At 45.8% G+C, this 16131-nt stretch overlaps 1 protein-coding gene across 1 annotated transcript in view; it reads right to left on the bottom strand.

Annotated features, from left to right (window-relative positions):
* The window catches only part of ENPP6 (ectonucleotide pyrophosphatase/phosphodiesterase 6), an 80382-nt gene that overhangs the window by 18131 nt on the left and 46120 nt on the right, over nt 1-16131 (bottom strand). Inside the window, exons 3-6 of the mRNA XM_069573199.1 lie at nt 10834-10945; nt 5825-5966; nt 3798-3977; nt 845-982 (exon numbers count right to left, since the gene is read on the bottom strand). Of these exons, the coding sequence (XP_069429300.1) occupies nt 845-982; nt 3798-3977; nt 5825-5966; nt 10834-10945 (572 nt within the window). The remainder of the gene's footprint in view (nt 1-844; nt 983-3797; nt 3978-5824; nt 5967-10833; nt 10946-16131) is intronic.

Raw genomic sequence — 16131 nt, forward strand, 5'->3', positions numbered from 1 at the left:
AGCTTTGCTGTTTGGAACTTTCGGGAATCTTTTTCCCCCGGAGTATTTCTGATTTGCAGTTGTTTGAATCTACAGATGCGTAACCTCAAATTCAACTGTACAACGACCCTCGTGGGCCAACATCTGCCACTCCCTTTTACCCTCTAGTCTGATCAGTTTGCAGCCCAGCTTCAAATTCATACCGACAAGAACTCAGGCCCTGTCTGGGAACCGAGTGTACATGGGACCGCAGATTCCCCTGGAAGAGGGTGGGGGGTGGGCTTTCCCATCTGGCCAGGTATCAAAGCTGATGCAAGAGACTAATGAGCATGGGGTCCGGGCAGACAAGGAGAAGGCTGCTGAGATCTTTAGGGCATCAGGCAATTAGGGTTTGGACTCAGAAGGCAAGAGAAGCTCTGTAAAATCAAGCTGGCAAACCCGAGACCTGGACCTGCCTGCGGACTTTTGTTTGCCAGTCACTGCTCTTTAAGGTGAAAGCAAAGCGGAGCCTCTCCTGGCTCTTCACTGCCCTAAAGCAATTGCTTTGGTTCGCAGTAATTGTTCCGCTTTCAACTGAATAGGTTACAGTGTAAGCCTGGGTAATTGAGTTAAGGCCCGTTTGTTAAAATACAACAAGTCTGGAGCCACGAAGTCTAAACCTTGGCTCTGGGTCGGAGCCTCCCGTTTGCATCTGCAGTCATCTGACCAAGCCTTTCAATTCTCTCAAGAAGGAAATAAACACAGCCAATGAGAGAGTTGGGTAAAAAAAAACGAACATTTTCAAGTGGAAAAGGTGAGTAATTATTTACCTTTGGCTGTTTGATAGAATTTGTATCATGGATGTCTTGTCGTGTTTTATGTTTACCTCAGTTATGAACCATCCTTCATCGGCCTCTAGGGTCAGAGGGGAGACAAACTTCCCTTTCTTGTAATAGAACCTGCTCGGAATGTCTTCCTTCTCGTAGACAGTCATGTGCTCCACTCGCCTCACTTTGTTATATATCTGTAAAGAGAACCAAGAAGGACCAGGTTTGCATTCTCTTTCTTACATATGCATGACCATATATTGGACCTGGTGGAGAGGATCCTCTTATAAAAACTTACTTATGTCAAAAATGGTGACTGCAGCCACGAAATTAAAAGATGCTTACTCCTTGGAAGAAAAGTTATGACCAACCTAGATAGCATATTCAAAAGCGGAGACATTACTTTGCCAACAAAGGTCCATCTAGTCAACGCTATGGTTTTTCCAGTGGTCATGTATGGATGTGAGAGTTGGACTGTGAAGAAAGCTGAGCCCCGAAGAATTGATGCTTTTGAACTGTGGTGTTGGAGAAGACTCTTGAGAGTCCCTTGGACTGCAAGGAGATCCAACCAGTCCATTCTGAAGGAGATCAGCCCTGGGTGTTCCTTGGAAGGAAGGATGCTAAAGTTGAAGCTCCAGTACTTTGGCCACCTCATGTGAAGAGTTGACTCATTGGAAAAGACTCTGATGCTGAGAGGGATTGGGGGCAGGAGGAAAAGGGGACAGCAGAGGATGAGATGGCTGGATGGCATCACTGACTCAATGGACATGAGTTTGAGTGAACTCTGGGAGATGGTGATGGTCAGGGAGGCCTGGCGTGCTGCGATTCATGGAGTCGCAAAGAGTCGGACACAACTGAGCGACTGAACTGAACTGAACTGATGTCAAAAATACTATAGCAAAATTAAAATATGAATGGGAAATTGGTCTGCCTGGGATTAAATACCCCCAAGGTCAAAGAAGTGCATTTATTCTTTGATTAGACCTAGAGCATGTCCTACCTACACCTGATTCTAAAAAAACTAGTAGGGATGTCCCTGGCAGTCCAGTGGTTAGGGCGCCATTCTTCCTAAGTACGGGGGGCTTGAGTTCGAGCCCTGGTCGGGGAACTAGAATCCCACATGCCATGTGCCCCCCCCCCCACAAAATAAAGTACTAGTAACTGTTTGCCAGTAATTACACTGCTGATCTGACGAACACGTAAACCCTATACGTATTTTTAGTATTTAACAGCAGCTTAAATCTGTATGGCTGAAATTAAAACCAACTGGCTGATGTTGAGTCTTTGGTGCTTAGCCAAATCAGGCATTCATTCCTGGGTAGACCTGAATAGAAAATTGAGTTTATCCACTCAACTCTGAAAAATAATGAGTCTTTAGGCTGTAGAAAGTTTCTAATGGCCCTGTGAGTTATGATTTCCCATATTAGAAAACCCATAATTCTTAAGGAAAGGAGGGTGCACCCCCAGAAAGATTTTAGTTAAGTGGAAACTCCCATGGCACGCAGGGGGTCTCACAAACTCTTGTGCCCATCATGTGGCGAGCTGTCACCCAAAAACACAGCCCCTGCTCCTGAATAATCCACCAACCGCTTTAGGCAGCTTGCACCTGCCTGACGTACACACCACACTGGAAGCGAGAAGCTCGAGCCGCTGATGCTCTGGCATCCTGAGGCCCAGGTACCAAGTTGGAGACACGGATGGTGCTCCGTGCCCATGGAACAGAACTTCTTTGCAAGAAGCCATTGACTGTGGGAGCTGCCAGTGTGGAAAGCATTCTTCCCAGTTTCACACTTACGGAGTTCACGGGAATGCTGAGCACACAAGTTGAATGCCTGCACTTGCTGACCACGGGGCTTCTGTGTGGGGAGGGGATGAGGCTGGGGGAACAGCTTTATGGGCACTGTGTTCCTCAACCCCACACTGACAGATCTCAGACTCTTAGGTGGGAGGGAGCAGGCAGGGTTGGGAGGGGTGTCTCTCTCTGGGCCAAAACGGAAGACACAACAGCCTGCACCAGCGCACCATCAACACCAACCACACCACTGCTGTGAGGACGGGTGGAGGTGCCAGGCCCAGCTCAGGCCCATTCCTGGCTCCCTGCGGGTGGTGCCCTGACTGCAGGTGGTGTGGGACCCCTGGAGGAAGACAGCAATTCTCTCCAGGAGGGGCGGAAGCCCCAGGGCCTGCCCTGGGAGACGACCAGGCCACACAGGGCCAAGCAGTCAGCCAGAGGTGCCACTTGCTCCTTTAGCTTCTCAGTGTGGTGTGCCAGCCACTCAGATGGAAGTATTGTTCGGAGGGACAGGTGAGTGGGGGTCTTGCCATCCCAGGTGCCCAGTTCCTGGGGGGCAAGGACTGCCACACCCTTTTGGGAATGGCACTCTCCAGGGGTAGTCACTGCCCTTGGTGACCGTCTGCAGTCCCTGCCGTGGGCCCAGCAAGCTTCTCGTGCTTCAGAGCCACCCAGGAGGGTGGCGACAATGCTACCAGCTCCCAGGCGGGACAGAGGTGCAGCAGGAAGGCTGGTCAGGGAGCCGCTCAGCTGCTGAGGGTTGGAGTCCCATCCCTGGCCAACCTATCACACACGCAGCCTCAGCCCGGGTTCACTGGTCACCTTCTCCCCGTGCCCTGATGGGAACAGACCAGACTGGCCGCTCTCTTCCAGAGAAGAGCACACAGTGCGGGCATCCGCTGTGCCCAACACGTGCTGCATGTCGCCCAAGAAGAAAGCAGCCCTGTGAGGGGCTGAGCCCTTGGCAAGCTGAGCACTGCGCATCCTTCATCTCGCTTCAGAGCCACTAACGTTCCGAGCTCATCTCAGACAAGAGAAGACACGGGAGGATGAACTGCTGGACAGAAGTCACCCGGTGAGGGAGGGGCCGCGTGGGTCACCTATCTCCAGAGTCCTGGCATCCCAAGGTTGCCCAGCATTTCTGCCTTGAAACTACAGATAAAGACCCAACACAGACACCCCTGTCCCCTCCGACTCGGCCCACCACCCACCCTTCTTACCTCAGAATGCTTCCCGGGGGCCGGCCACAGGCTCACAACGGGCCCTCGCCCCTTCAGCTGCTGCAGGTCACGGAGGCTGATGTAGTTATCCAGCTCAATCACTTTGTCTATCCAGGAAATGTCAGTCATCCCGTGATCTGAGAAGATGATGACGTTAAGGTCGTCCTGCAGCTCCCGTTCCTTGGGGGCGGGTGGGGGGCAGGAGAGGCGGTCAGGACGGCATCCACAGAAGGGCCGTCTCAACACTGGCTGTCTTGCAAAGAGGTGTTTTCATTTTCTTTTTAATTTTTTTCACACCAAAAACATTCATTTTGTACTGGGGTATAGCCAATTAACAATGTTATGATGGTTTCAGGTGAACAGTGAAGGGACTCAGCCGTACATATACATGTGTCCACTCTATACCCCCAAACTCCCCTCCCTCCCAGGCTGCCACATAACACTGAGCAGAGTTCCCTGTGCTATACAGTAGGATTTTTTTGGTTATCCGCTTTAAATATAGCAGTGTGTACCTGACCTTCCCAAAGTCCTTACTTAACTTACGGGCTTTAGGAGAAAGAGTTCATCCTCAGTTCTGAATTTAATCATCTGATTGTCTGCCTTAATGCAACACGGCTCAAAATCGTAGCAGAAGCACTTTGGGGAGGGAGGCCCGGGAGCCCATGCTGAACCTGATACAGACAGGCTCCAGGTTTTTAAGATAGCCGGTCGGTTTTCATCCTCTTTGGGGCTTGCAACATACTCATGTGGGAAATATGATGACTATCACTTGCCCATTTTACACATGTTTGAAAAATTAAGCCCAGGAAAAATTTAAAAATTAATACTTTAAGTCAGACAGAGAAAGTCAAATATCATATGATATCATTTTTATGTGGAATTTTAAAAAAATGTTTCAAATGAAATTATTTACAAAACAGAATTAGACTCATGGGCATAGAAATCAAACTTATGGCTACCAAAGGGGAAGTGGAAGGAGAAGGATAAAGTAGGAGGTTGGGATTAACATATACACTACGGTATATAAAGTGAACATAAGATGGTGATGGTGGTGGTGGTTTAGTCACTAAGTCCTGTCCAACTCTTTGCAAACCCATGGACTGTGGCCCACCAGGCTCCTCTGGCCATGGGATTCTCCAGGCAGGAATACTGGAGTGGGTTGCCATGCCCTCCTCCAGGGGATCTTCCTGACTCAGGGATCGAACCTGAGTCTCCTGAGGCTCCTGTTTGGCAGGTGTATGCTTTACCACTGGGCCACCTGGGAATACTGTAAAAATACAAGGGACTATATTCAATACGTTGTAATAGCCTATAATGAAAAAGAACCGTGTGTGTGTGTGTGTGTGTGTGTGCGTGTGTGTAACTGAATCACTTTGCTATACACCTGAAATTAGCACATTTCAAACCAACTATACTGCCATAAAAAAATAAAATTAAGAAATAATACTTTGCTTAAAGTCATTCAGTAAGGGTGTGGCAGGATCAGGGAGAGAACCCAGGCCTGGTTTCGATGCCCATGGCGACCTGGTGACCGGACTGATAGGCCTGGGGTAAAGCATCGGCCCATCCCACCCGCTGAGCCAGGCGGCCATGCAGATCAGGTCACTTCAGCACCACTGGCCTGGCTGTTCACAGGGGATCTTGCGGTGTTTGGGAGACGCTATATGAAGAAAAGCTTCCCTGGGGGCTCAGCTGGTGAAGAATCTGCCTGCAATGTGGGAGACCTGGGTTCAATCCCTGGGTTGGGAAGATCCCCTGGAGAAGGGAAAGGCTACCCACTTCAGTATTCTCGCCTGGAGAGTTCCAGGGACGGTATAGTCCATGGGGTTGCAAAGAGCTGGACACGACTGAGCGACTTTCACTGTATGAAGAAAAAGAGAACCTACCCCCCCACCGCCACCCCCAGTCCCTCGAGCTGGCCCAGTCAGCTCTCAGAGTAAGAAGGGCGATGCCGAGGGCTGGGACAGTCCAGGAGACAGAGGAGAGGGACAGAGGGAGGTTAGTCCGTGGGCCGGGTTTCCGGTCACCTGGATCCACTTGGTCATGTACGCCATCACGGTGTCCACAGCCTTCACTGCGTCTTTCCTCTGTGCCGATGAGGGCCCGTAATGGTGGCCTTCCACATCGACACGCTCATAGTAGATGGCTGCGAGGTCCGCCTGGCCGCTCCTGGGGGGCAGGGAGAGACATGCGGCTGAGAGAAGCCCCCCAGCCTTCTCCCCTCCCGACCTGCGGCCCTGGTGGGGGCAGGCCTGTAGGCTGGGCACAGCTGACACCCTAAAACAAGCAAGCGGGTTCTCCGAGGGAGAGACAGGAAGAGTGCGTCTAGACCTGCCAGGCCCGAGCACCTTGGTGGCGAGAGCCACAGAATGTGCTTCTGCGTCGCCTCCCCTCAGCTCATCAGGACCCAGGAGTTGGAAGAGGTGGCCACAGGCAGGGGACGGTTCTGAAAGAGCCCCCTCCCTGCCCGGTGCCTTCGGAAGATTAGAGAAAAGAGGAGCGATCATTCAAGTAACGGCTGTCCCATTACTGCTGGCCTTCGAGGAAGCCTCTAAAGAAAACACTGAGCGGTAGGTGTAAGTGACTGGCAAGGATAAGAGCAAGCTTTACCAGGCCACCTTGTGCGAGGCAGACAGGTTTGTGTTCAAGGCTTGACATCAGCAGATACCCCCAGCACGCTTGTTCCCTGGGCACCCAGGAAGGCTCAGCTCTAGGGTGGACACAGAGTGAATTCTAGCACTGACCACACTTCCTGCCTCCCAGGAAGACTCAGTGCTGGCTAAATGCCCCCTCTGGGCCAGAGTACAGGTGGTAAAAACACAGCTATGTAAGCCTCCACGGGGGGCTGAGACCGAGTGGGAACTAGAGAGATGAACTGGACTAGGAGGCTGAGGGAGTCAGGGAGGAGAGAAAACACGGGGCCATGTGCCCTCCCTGCCCTGCACAGCAGGGGGCTTCCCACCGTGACTGCCCTGCCCCAACCCCTCCCAAAGCAGGGGAGCAGAACTACATTGGTGAGGATGCTGGTGATGACGAGTGTAGCAGTACGAGCAACTGACAAAAGAGGAAGCAATGGAAAAGGAATGAAGGCTAACTCCCTTGCTTGAACTTTACGTAAAGATTAATAACAAATACTCTTGGCAGACTGCCTCATATCTCGAAAAACTCTATCTAAACACACAAGGGAGGCAGCAAGGTCTCTCTGGGTGTGGTCTCCCTGACCCTTAGAATGAGAGGATGTGTGTCCTGAACGCCTACAGTGCCTTGGGCCTTGCGATCTACCGCAGGGGAAAAAGAACCCCAGAGTAGTTCAAGAGCGTGGTTGCACGAACGAACACCCCTGCCTGTCCTTCAGGTCTCAGGGAGATGCTGCCTCCTCCAGGAGCGTGTCCGGATGCCCAGGCTCAGCTGGGTAGTCCTTCCGGGCACTCCTGCAGCATTCCTGGTTCATCTCCAGGCTGTGACTCTTCACACTGTGCTCTAATCGCCCATTTGTGCATCCTTCTCCCCTCTAAACTGCGGGATTCTTTCTCCCTGGGGTGCATTCACTCGCCGTTGTGTCTCAGCTCAGCCTAGGATCTGGCATACAGTAGGAGCTCTGTAACTGTCGGTTGAAGATATAATAATAGTAAGTGCTGAATGTGTGTGTGCATGCTAGATCGCTTCAGTTGTGTCCGATTCTTTGTGACCCTATGGACTATAGCCTGCCAGGCTCCTCTGCCCATGGACGTCTCCAGGCAAGAATCCTGGAGTGGGTTGCCATGCCCTCCTCCAGGGGATCTTTCCAACCCTGGGATCGAACCTGAATCTCCTGCACTGCAGGTGGATTTTTTTACAGCTGAGGCACAGAGAGGGGAAGCCCCAAGTCCTCAATAAATGATAGCTATTCTGGGTCAGGCACTATGTTGAGGGCTTTTTATGCATTATCAGAATTCATCCTTACAGCAACCCTATCAGGCACAAATAGCAAAAACAGAGAGTTCAGGATGGTTTTCCATATCACTCAGCTCATGAGAAGCAGAGCCAGCACTGAGACCCCGGTGGGGCTGACTCGACATCCTGACCCAACACGCTGAAAGGACTCAGCAGCCCGCACCAATGGGAAAACATTCTTCTTAGCCCAACTGACTTGTGGAAATGGTTCTCATTCGGCTATCCGGTCCCGCCAACCCCAAGAAGGCCAGTGTAAGGCGTGGCAAAGGTTCAGTCGCTCTCATTTCCTGGCGTGAGCTCTGTTGTATGGGCCTCCAGGCTGTGGGTCTGTGGTGAAGAGCATCCCCAGAGAAAAGCTTTGGCAGATTTTGCAGGTGAGGAAATAGGCCAAAAGGGATGCAAGGAGTTACTCAAGGCCTCACAGACCCGAGTCACGGCTGCTGTGCTGTGTGCTTAGTCTCTCAGTCTTGTCTGATTTTTCGTGACCCCATGGACTGTATCCCACCAGGCTCCTCTGATGGGATGCTCCGGGCAACAATACTGGAATGGGTTGCCACACCCTCCTCCAGGGGATCTTCCCAACCCAGGGATCGAACCCAGGTCTCCCACATTGCAAATGGATTCTTTACAGTCTGAGCCACCAGGAAAACCCAAGAATACTGAAGAGGGTAGCCTATCTCTTCTCCAGGGGGAGTCATGGCTAGGACTGGAAATTGTGGACCTTCTACATCCGAGGTCAGGACCCTTTGCTCCACAAGCCCAGGCTTTCGAATGTCCACACGGATGCCATTCACTGCACAGGGATGGAGTCCAGAGCAGGTTCAGCCCAGCATCTTCCTTCTCCACGGTCATACTCATCAAGAGGGCACTACCTTTAATGATACCGTGACGTTCTCATACCTCGAGGTGTACTTCATTCATGGTTTGTAGGAGACATGGCTTTCAAGGTAAGGGAAATTGCCAGTCAAGCGTGATTTTCTCTTTTTAGAATGAAACAGACTGGTCCTTCTTTAACAAATACCGTGTCCTCTCTCCTCCATGATGTTGTTGTTCAGTTGCTAAGTCATGTCCGACTCTGTGACCCCATGGACAACAGCACACGAGGTTTCCCTGTCCTTCACCATCTCCCAGAGCTTGCTCAAACGCATGTCCATTGAGTTGGTGATGCCATCCAACCATCTCACCCTCTGTTCTCCCTTTCTCTCCTGCCCTCAATTTTTTTTAGCATCAGCGTCTTTTCCAATGAATTGGCTGTTCACATCAAGTGGCCAAAACATTGGAGTTTCAGCTTCAGCCCGTCCCCCATGGTGGGGACTGGATTCAGTTATTATTTGGTCATTTCTCACAAATAATATTATCATCATTCATACTTGCTAACATGTGGATGACTAATAATAAATCCCCCTGCATTTATAGACAGCAGAGAACAGAACGTCCCTGAGAGTCCCCATAATGTAGACGGTGGGGAAAAGTTCTTTACTCGGGAATGGCACGTTCATACCTATCCCTAAACTTTTTTGAGGCCCATGTTCATTACACTGATGGGCTGATGGCATTTCCTTCACCATGTCTGTGCATAATAGAACTTTCCCCAAAATCATGCCCTCAGACATGCTTCTGTGTTTAGCTGCCTTATGTACTTGAGCCTGGAGCATCCCAGACGTGTGGGTCCACACAGTACATCCTATGTTTACTGTGCACACCTCCAGGGTGGGGCTTGGACGCGGGGAGAATTTCACAAGGTTGACTGGTTGCCCTGAAGTTCAAGGAAATGCTTTTAGGTCACTACGTTTTAGACACTGCACCTTAATACAGCAGCCACTGGGCTGGCTTCTTTAAGGCTATTTGGCATATTCATAAATCTCCATGTGGTCAGAAAGCTAGTAAGTCTCACAGGTTTACCTGATGGCTTTGTGTCAGGAAGCTGTCAACCCCAGATGCCAGGAACACTGGAGCTGCGATGCTTGCGATTTGGGGATTTATATGCATGCCTTTTGTGAAAGACGTCTATGTGGGAGCGCGTTGATTCATGAGGGACCGGAGTCTCCAAGGGCTGAGTGTGCTTGCCTGTTTGGAGCTTAGCTGACAAATTCTTGGTGGCCAGCTGTTTTCCACATGGGTCTGGTCTCCATCACAGGTCAGCTCATTTGTAATGGAGGGGCCGGGTGAGCAGCGACGGATGGGAACGCCTACAGATCTGTTTCTGGCCCTTTATAGCCTCCAGCCCAGGAACCATGCCAGAAGGACATGTGGCCATGAGCCCAGTTACCTGAAAGCTATGTGGGGCCCCCAGCCCTGGGGTTTCAGGGACACCCAGATCTCCCATCACCTTAGGATTCTGTCCAGATCTCTTTGCAATATAAAAAAATTCAGGATGTCACATCCATTCTGTCCAGATCTCTTTGCAACACAAAAATGTTCAGGATGTCACATCCATTTTCCTTACTGAAGTGGATTGAAAAGAAGGAATTAGGCAGAGAGAAATGGAGGCAGTTTAAAGGGATAGTTGAAATTGTTGACTATGAAAAAATTCAGGACTTAGAAGTTAAGTCAGTTTCCCTGACTCTCACCTGCTATTCAGGAGAGCTCTACTGACTTCTGCGTTTTTCAAACCGGGTGTGACGATAGTTCCATGGGGAAGAAGAAAAAAGCTTTTATGTTCTAATATGCCAATAGGCTTTGTACGTTTCCAAGAAGATGGCAGAGTAGGCAATTTCTCCAAACGTTTTCCACCACAGATCTCCCCCCTCCCTTTTTTTTTTTTTTTGCCAAAAACTTATCAATGTTTTCTGAGAGACAAGCATTCACTATATCATGATTAGAGAAATGCTGACGTTCACGTGGCTTCTCTACTATCCATCAGCATAAAGAAGAAAGTCCCAAATACCCGGAGAGTTCCTTGCTGTCGACTCAGTGTTTCCAAAGACCGCTCCTACCTAAAATTTCTCACGCTAGCAGGTAGCAATCACCACGTGAAAGGCTCACCACCTCTCTGAAACATTGTGCCACCTCTCCCAAAGGGTTCCTAATCCACTTGAGCATTGTTTATTGGTCCTGGAAACAAGGAAGAACACTGGCATGGCTAAGAATTTGGGACACTCACTTGAAGACATCAAGAGCGCCGCTGACTGCGTTGACAAAATTGATATCCGTTGGGACAGATTTATACTCCAGGCAGTAAGTAGGTCTGACACCAAGAATCTCAACTTCACAGCCTAAGGAGGAGAAAGATGGTAAATGGTTACCTTCTTCAGTAATCAAGGTAGGGTCATAGGACAATTTTAGGAAGCAAATAACATTAGTCGAAACAAAAATTTTTGTTTCTTTTTATTAAATAAAAATGTATTAGTGATAGGTGGTGTATTTAGCTCTAATTTTGTTTAAGTGGGTCTTAAATGTCATTTCTATATAACATTTGAGTAGGAGGAGAAGAGGGTGACAGGGTGAGATGGTCAGATGGCATCACAGACTCAATGGACATTGAGTCAATGGACTTTGAGCAAAGTCTGGGAGATAGTGAAGGACAGGGAAGCCTGGCATGCTGCAGTCCATGAGATCGCAAAGAGTCGAACACAACTGAGTGACTGAACAATGAATGATGATACAACACTGGTATCTTCTGACAAGAACTAGCAAAATTGGTTAATGGTTATCTTTCTCAGTTTGAAACAATGACAAAAATTAATTAGAACACAAAATGTCTCAATTAAAACTTTTTTTCTATAGAATGTTTACAACTACTAATTCTTCTAGTGTATCTTTGCCTGTTCTAGAATCAAGCAGAGAAAGTGAAAGCGAAAGTCGCTCAGTCGTGTCTGACTCTTTGCGACCCTGTGGACTATCCAGTCCATGGAATTCTTCAGTCCAGAATATTGGAGTGGGAAGCCTTTCCCATCTCCAGGGGATCTTCCCAACCCAGGGATCGAACCCAGGTCTCCCACACTGTAGGCAGAATCTTTACCAGCTGAGCCACAAGGGAAGCCCAGTATCAAGTATAAGGTAGTATCTGACTAGCCTGGGAATAATAATGACTGGACTCAGAAGTACTGTACTGATGGAAATGCCTAAAAATCACTGAGTTCAAGCAAGGATTCTAAGCTAAACTCTTGCCTCTTCCAAAATGAAGTAAAAGAATGAAAGGCATTTAGATGTTAGGAGCTGCTGTGGCCTCAGTTTTTTCATCACAGGCCCTGAACAAGCTGAAATGGTTGCCCTGAGAAAGAGACACCAAACCTTATCATCAGAAAATAGAGCAGGAGAGGAGTGAGCCAGCCTCAGTTTAAAATAGTTGAGTCTATTTCTTGGGCACCAAGTAGGTCACTATGTTCAGACATAGCATCTCCATCCGGTTTTGTTCTAGAATCTAGCCTAGTGGGATAGGACCTTGTGAAAACAGTGTCAGACTCGAAATCTAAAGTGAGGTGCCTGTTTCCTGGGTGGTAAGGGGACTCAGACACAGGCACGTGTAATTCAGAAGTTGTTTCCTCCTGGAAGCTTTCCTCGAATCCCCATTTGCACTCAGTCTCATAGACTGCGTCTGGCCGACCTGTTGGGGGATGGAGGTGGAAAGAAAGAGATGCCCCAGGTGATGAGAGCGGTGGAAACAGGAGTTCAGAGGGAGAAACAATGAGGTGTGTGGAGACCAGCAAGTACAGCAACATTCCCAGGCAAGGAGGGGTCTGGAGGCCAGACGGTCAGCTTTCTTGTAGCCCAGAGAAAACGAGTCCCAAGTAAACTTGGTATAATCCTTATGTATCCTATATAATACTGGATCGTGCCTCCATTTTATCAGGAGAAACTGAGGCAGAAAGGCGGCGAGATTTTCCCACTGCCACAGCGCAAGTGTGAGGAGGAGCTGGCATTAGAATCTAGGGTTACCTGACTCTGAAACTTCAGGTAATTCTTTTAAAACAGTACCTGATGAATTCAGACATGCATGGACAGAAATTATGGAAACTAAGGACAGAGATATTGCAATACTATTAAGATTTACACAAGTTTATTGAGAAATAAGTCAAAATAAAAGAATCTAAGAATGAATAAGATAGGGTTCTAAAATAAAGCAACAGCAAATGATGAAGTCTCAAAAAACAGTTAAGTATTAGTAATAAGTATTAATGTAGTTATGTGAAAATTTTTTTTGAAAAATAAGATGCATATTTTTAAAATGTTTAATATAATAACCTGTATCCAAAGTTCCAAGTTATTTCAACAAAAATGAAAATAAAAGCATTTTTATTTTTGTTAGCAGGAAGGAATCAATAATATATAGCTTTTATTCTAGACACTGATTTTAAATGATTGGAATATACAGAAAAAACTGTATGCATAACTTCTAAGTCACTAAAGGAAAAAAAAAGATGCATAAAAATCAAAGTACATGAGAAGTTTTTTTAGAAAAGAAACTTCCAAGAAGCACTAATACTGAAAGCATAATTAAAGGGAAAATCAAATATACTTGTTTCAAAACAAATGTGAATGGGTTACACTCTATTCTTGCAAGAATGTCAACATGAAGTAACTATAAACTATTTTTTTATAGTTTAAGTAAAAGGACACAGAAATATTAGATATAAAAGAGTAGACCAAAGAAACCCACCGAAAGGAAACCAAAAAAATCACGTCTATCAATAGTATTAAAGTTGATTATGGTCTCATAAGCCTGAAACAGCTACAAATCCACATTAATCATTTAGAATGTGAATTAGTATTTATGTACCATAAATATACACAACACAACACACAGAAGGCTTGGAAATATAAAGTGCAAAATTACAGTCTTGGTAGGAGACTTTAATGACAGCTCAAGATATAAAGAAAAAAGAAATATATAAGATATAGCTACATAAAGATACAGAGGCTTTCAATGTTAGTATCAATAAGTTGTATTCAATGTGTGTGTGAGCTCAGTCACCTCAGTCATGTACAACTCTTTGCGACCCTATGGACTGTAGCCCACCAGGCTCCTCTGTCCATGGAATTCTCCAGGCAAGAAAACTGGAGTGTGTTGCCATGCCCTCCTCCAGGGGATCTTCCCAACCCAGGGATCAAACCAGGGTATCCTGCATTGCAGGCGAATTCTTTACCATCTGACCCACCTGGGAAGCCCAAGTTGTAGTCAATAGACATTGAATATTTATCTTATTATTATATAATGTTATTATTGAATCTTATTATTATAGAATTCTTATAAGAATGGAATTATTATAAAAATACAACAGTTGGAAAAGCTGACCATATTCTCATCCACAGAGAAAATCTCAGTAACTTCCCAAAAGTAGAAACTTTATCGCACAATGCATATTATCTCTGACCACAGGTAATAAAGCTAGAAATTAATCATAACAGTTAACTAAAAATAAATCCAACTCATTATAAATAAAAAAGAAAACCTCTATGAAACTTGATGTAAAGAGGAAATGAAAACTTCACTGACAGACTAGTTACTAACAATGGTGAAAATTCTACATTTCAAAACTTCATGGGACACATTTTCATTTAGGTCAGAAGCGAATAGGAACATTGCCATCACCACTGTAATTTGTTACTGTTACAGAACTTCTTATCAAGACAGTTAACAAGAAGCAGAAATAAAAAATGAGTGCTGGAATCAAGAGGCACGCACGAGCATTCCTCTATGGGAACATTTAAAAAAAACTTTTTGTCACCCGTGGCAAAATACTCATTTTGCTTCATGATGCAGCACAGAACACACACTCACAGAAGAAACAGATGTTGTGCCAAACTATGTGCGATGCCTGCTAATATTCTTGTTCTGTTTTATGTAGGTTTTTTAAAACACTGGTTTGCGATCCATATTTAATATCACTGTCCCTGGGAATCAAGACCAGTGTTTGAAAAACACCAATATGAGGGCATACGCCTAGGAGTGAATTTCTGGGTCGCGCTCCTCTATAGTGGCAATGTTAGGTAATACTTTTGCCATTTTTGATTGTATACATGCTTTGCCTTGCAAGCCACTTCAGAAGACATATTCTAAGAAAATAAAATTGCATATACAAGCATCTTTAATACAATATTATTTAGAATATAAAATTAAGAAGCAATTTAAACATTTGGTAGTAGAGGAATGTTTAAATTACGGCACATCCAAATAATGAAATGCCATACAAGAATTAAAATTATGTCATTTGTATTCACTGGCACACTATTTTATGTGAAAAAAAGGCTAGTGAATAGTTGGTAAAGGAATTATCTCATTTTTGTAAATATTTAAAAGATGATTATGTCTAAGAAAGAATGGAAGTGAATATAACAAAATATAAGAAAGGGTAAAATTTCAGTGGCTGATTCGGTAGACTTCTTCTTGGCTAAACTGAAGTCATTCCGAAGTTCCTTTCCATCCCTTAGAAAAAGAGGAAAATTTCTCAAGCGCCCAGGCTCACTCATGGCTAGGAATGGTCACATGACCCACCACTGGCATTGATGCTGAGATGCTTCGAGTGGGAAGCTTTGTTTCCACATGAAAAGTAAACATGAGATGCCAGCGCTCTCTTTTCCCCTTTGGCAGTTAGGAATGCAGGTTGTAAGGATATGATCTCTGGACTGGTGGCAGCCGTTTCAAAACCATGAGTCCACAAGCGTGAAGATAAAAAGTTAATATGCCAGTATGGAACAGAAGGATAGAAAGAGCCTAGGTTTTTCAACGGACAAGTTACGCTGCTGAACCACATAAAGTACATACTTCTTATGTGATACAAAGAAATTCCTATGTGTTTAGCCATTATACACTGTTGGCTAGCTTTTCTAAAATTTGCGCTAAGTAGTTTCTAACTGATACAAAAGGATCATAGTTGACTTTTAAATTCCTATTATTATTGAATTGAACAAACTTCCCTAAAATAGATACCTTTTATTTTTGTAATAAGAAACCAAAGACATATTTTTTAGTTGTAACTTCCAACTTCCTTCTAAAAGACCCATTAGGATATAAAAGTTCTAGTATGAATATCCACTTTTTAAAAATTATGAATAGTGCTGATATAAACATTCTCGTACACATTCTTGGATGCACTTAGGTATGCATTTCTGTTGTAATCTGCATAGGAATAGATTTGCTAAATTTGGGATATATGTATGTTCACCTTTATTATTAGATAGTTCTGAAGAGTCTTTCAAAGCTGTTAAATTAATTTGCTCCTCCCTGCACTATATGAGCCTGTGTTTCTCCACCCTTGTCATCACTTGGATGTGTAACTACTAATTTCCATTTAAGAATGACTTTAGTTGCATTCTACTGTGTTATATGTAGTATCTTCATTATTCCTCAGTCTAAGATATTTTCCAAATTTCCATACTTACTTCTTTGAACTATGAGCTATTTAGAAGTCTCTGGTTATTTTACAAATATGTGGATTAAATTTTTCTATTATCGACCATA

The sequence above is a fragment of the Ovis canadensis genome, chromosome 26 (genome assembly GCF_042477335.2).
Source record: "Ovis canadensis isolate MfBH-ARS-UI-01 breed Bighorn chromosome 26, ARS-UI_OviCan_v2, whole genome shotgun sequence".
Lineage (NCBI taxonomy): Eukaryota > Metazoa > Chordata > Mammalia > Artiodactyla > Bovidae > Ovis > Ovis canadensis.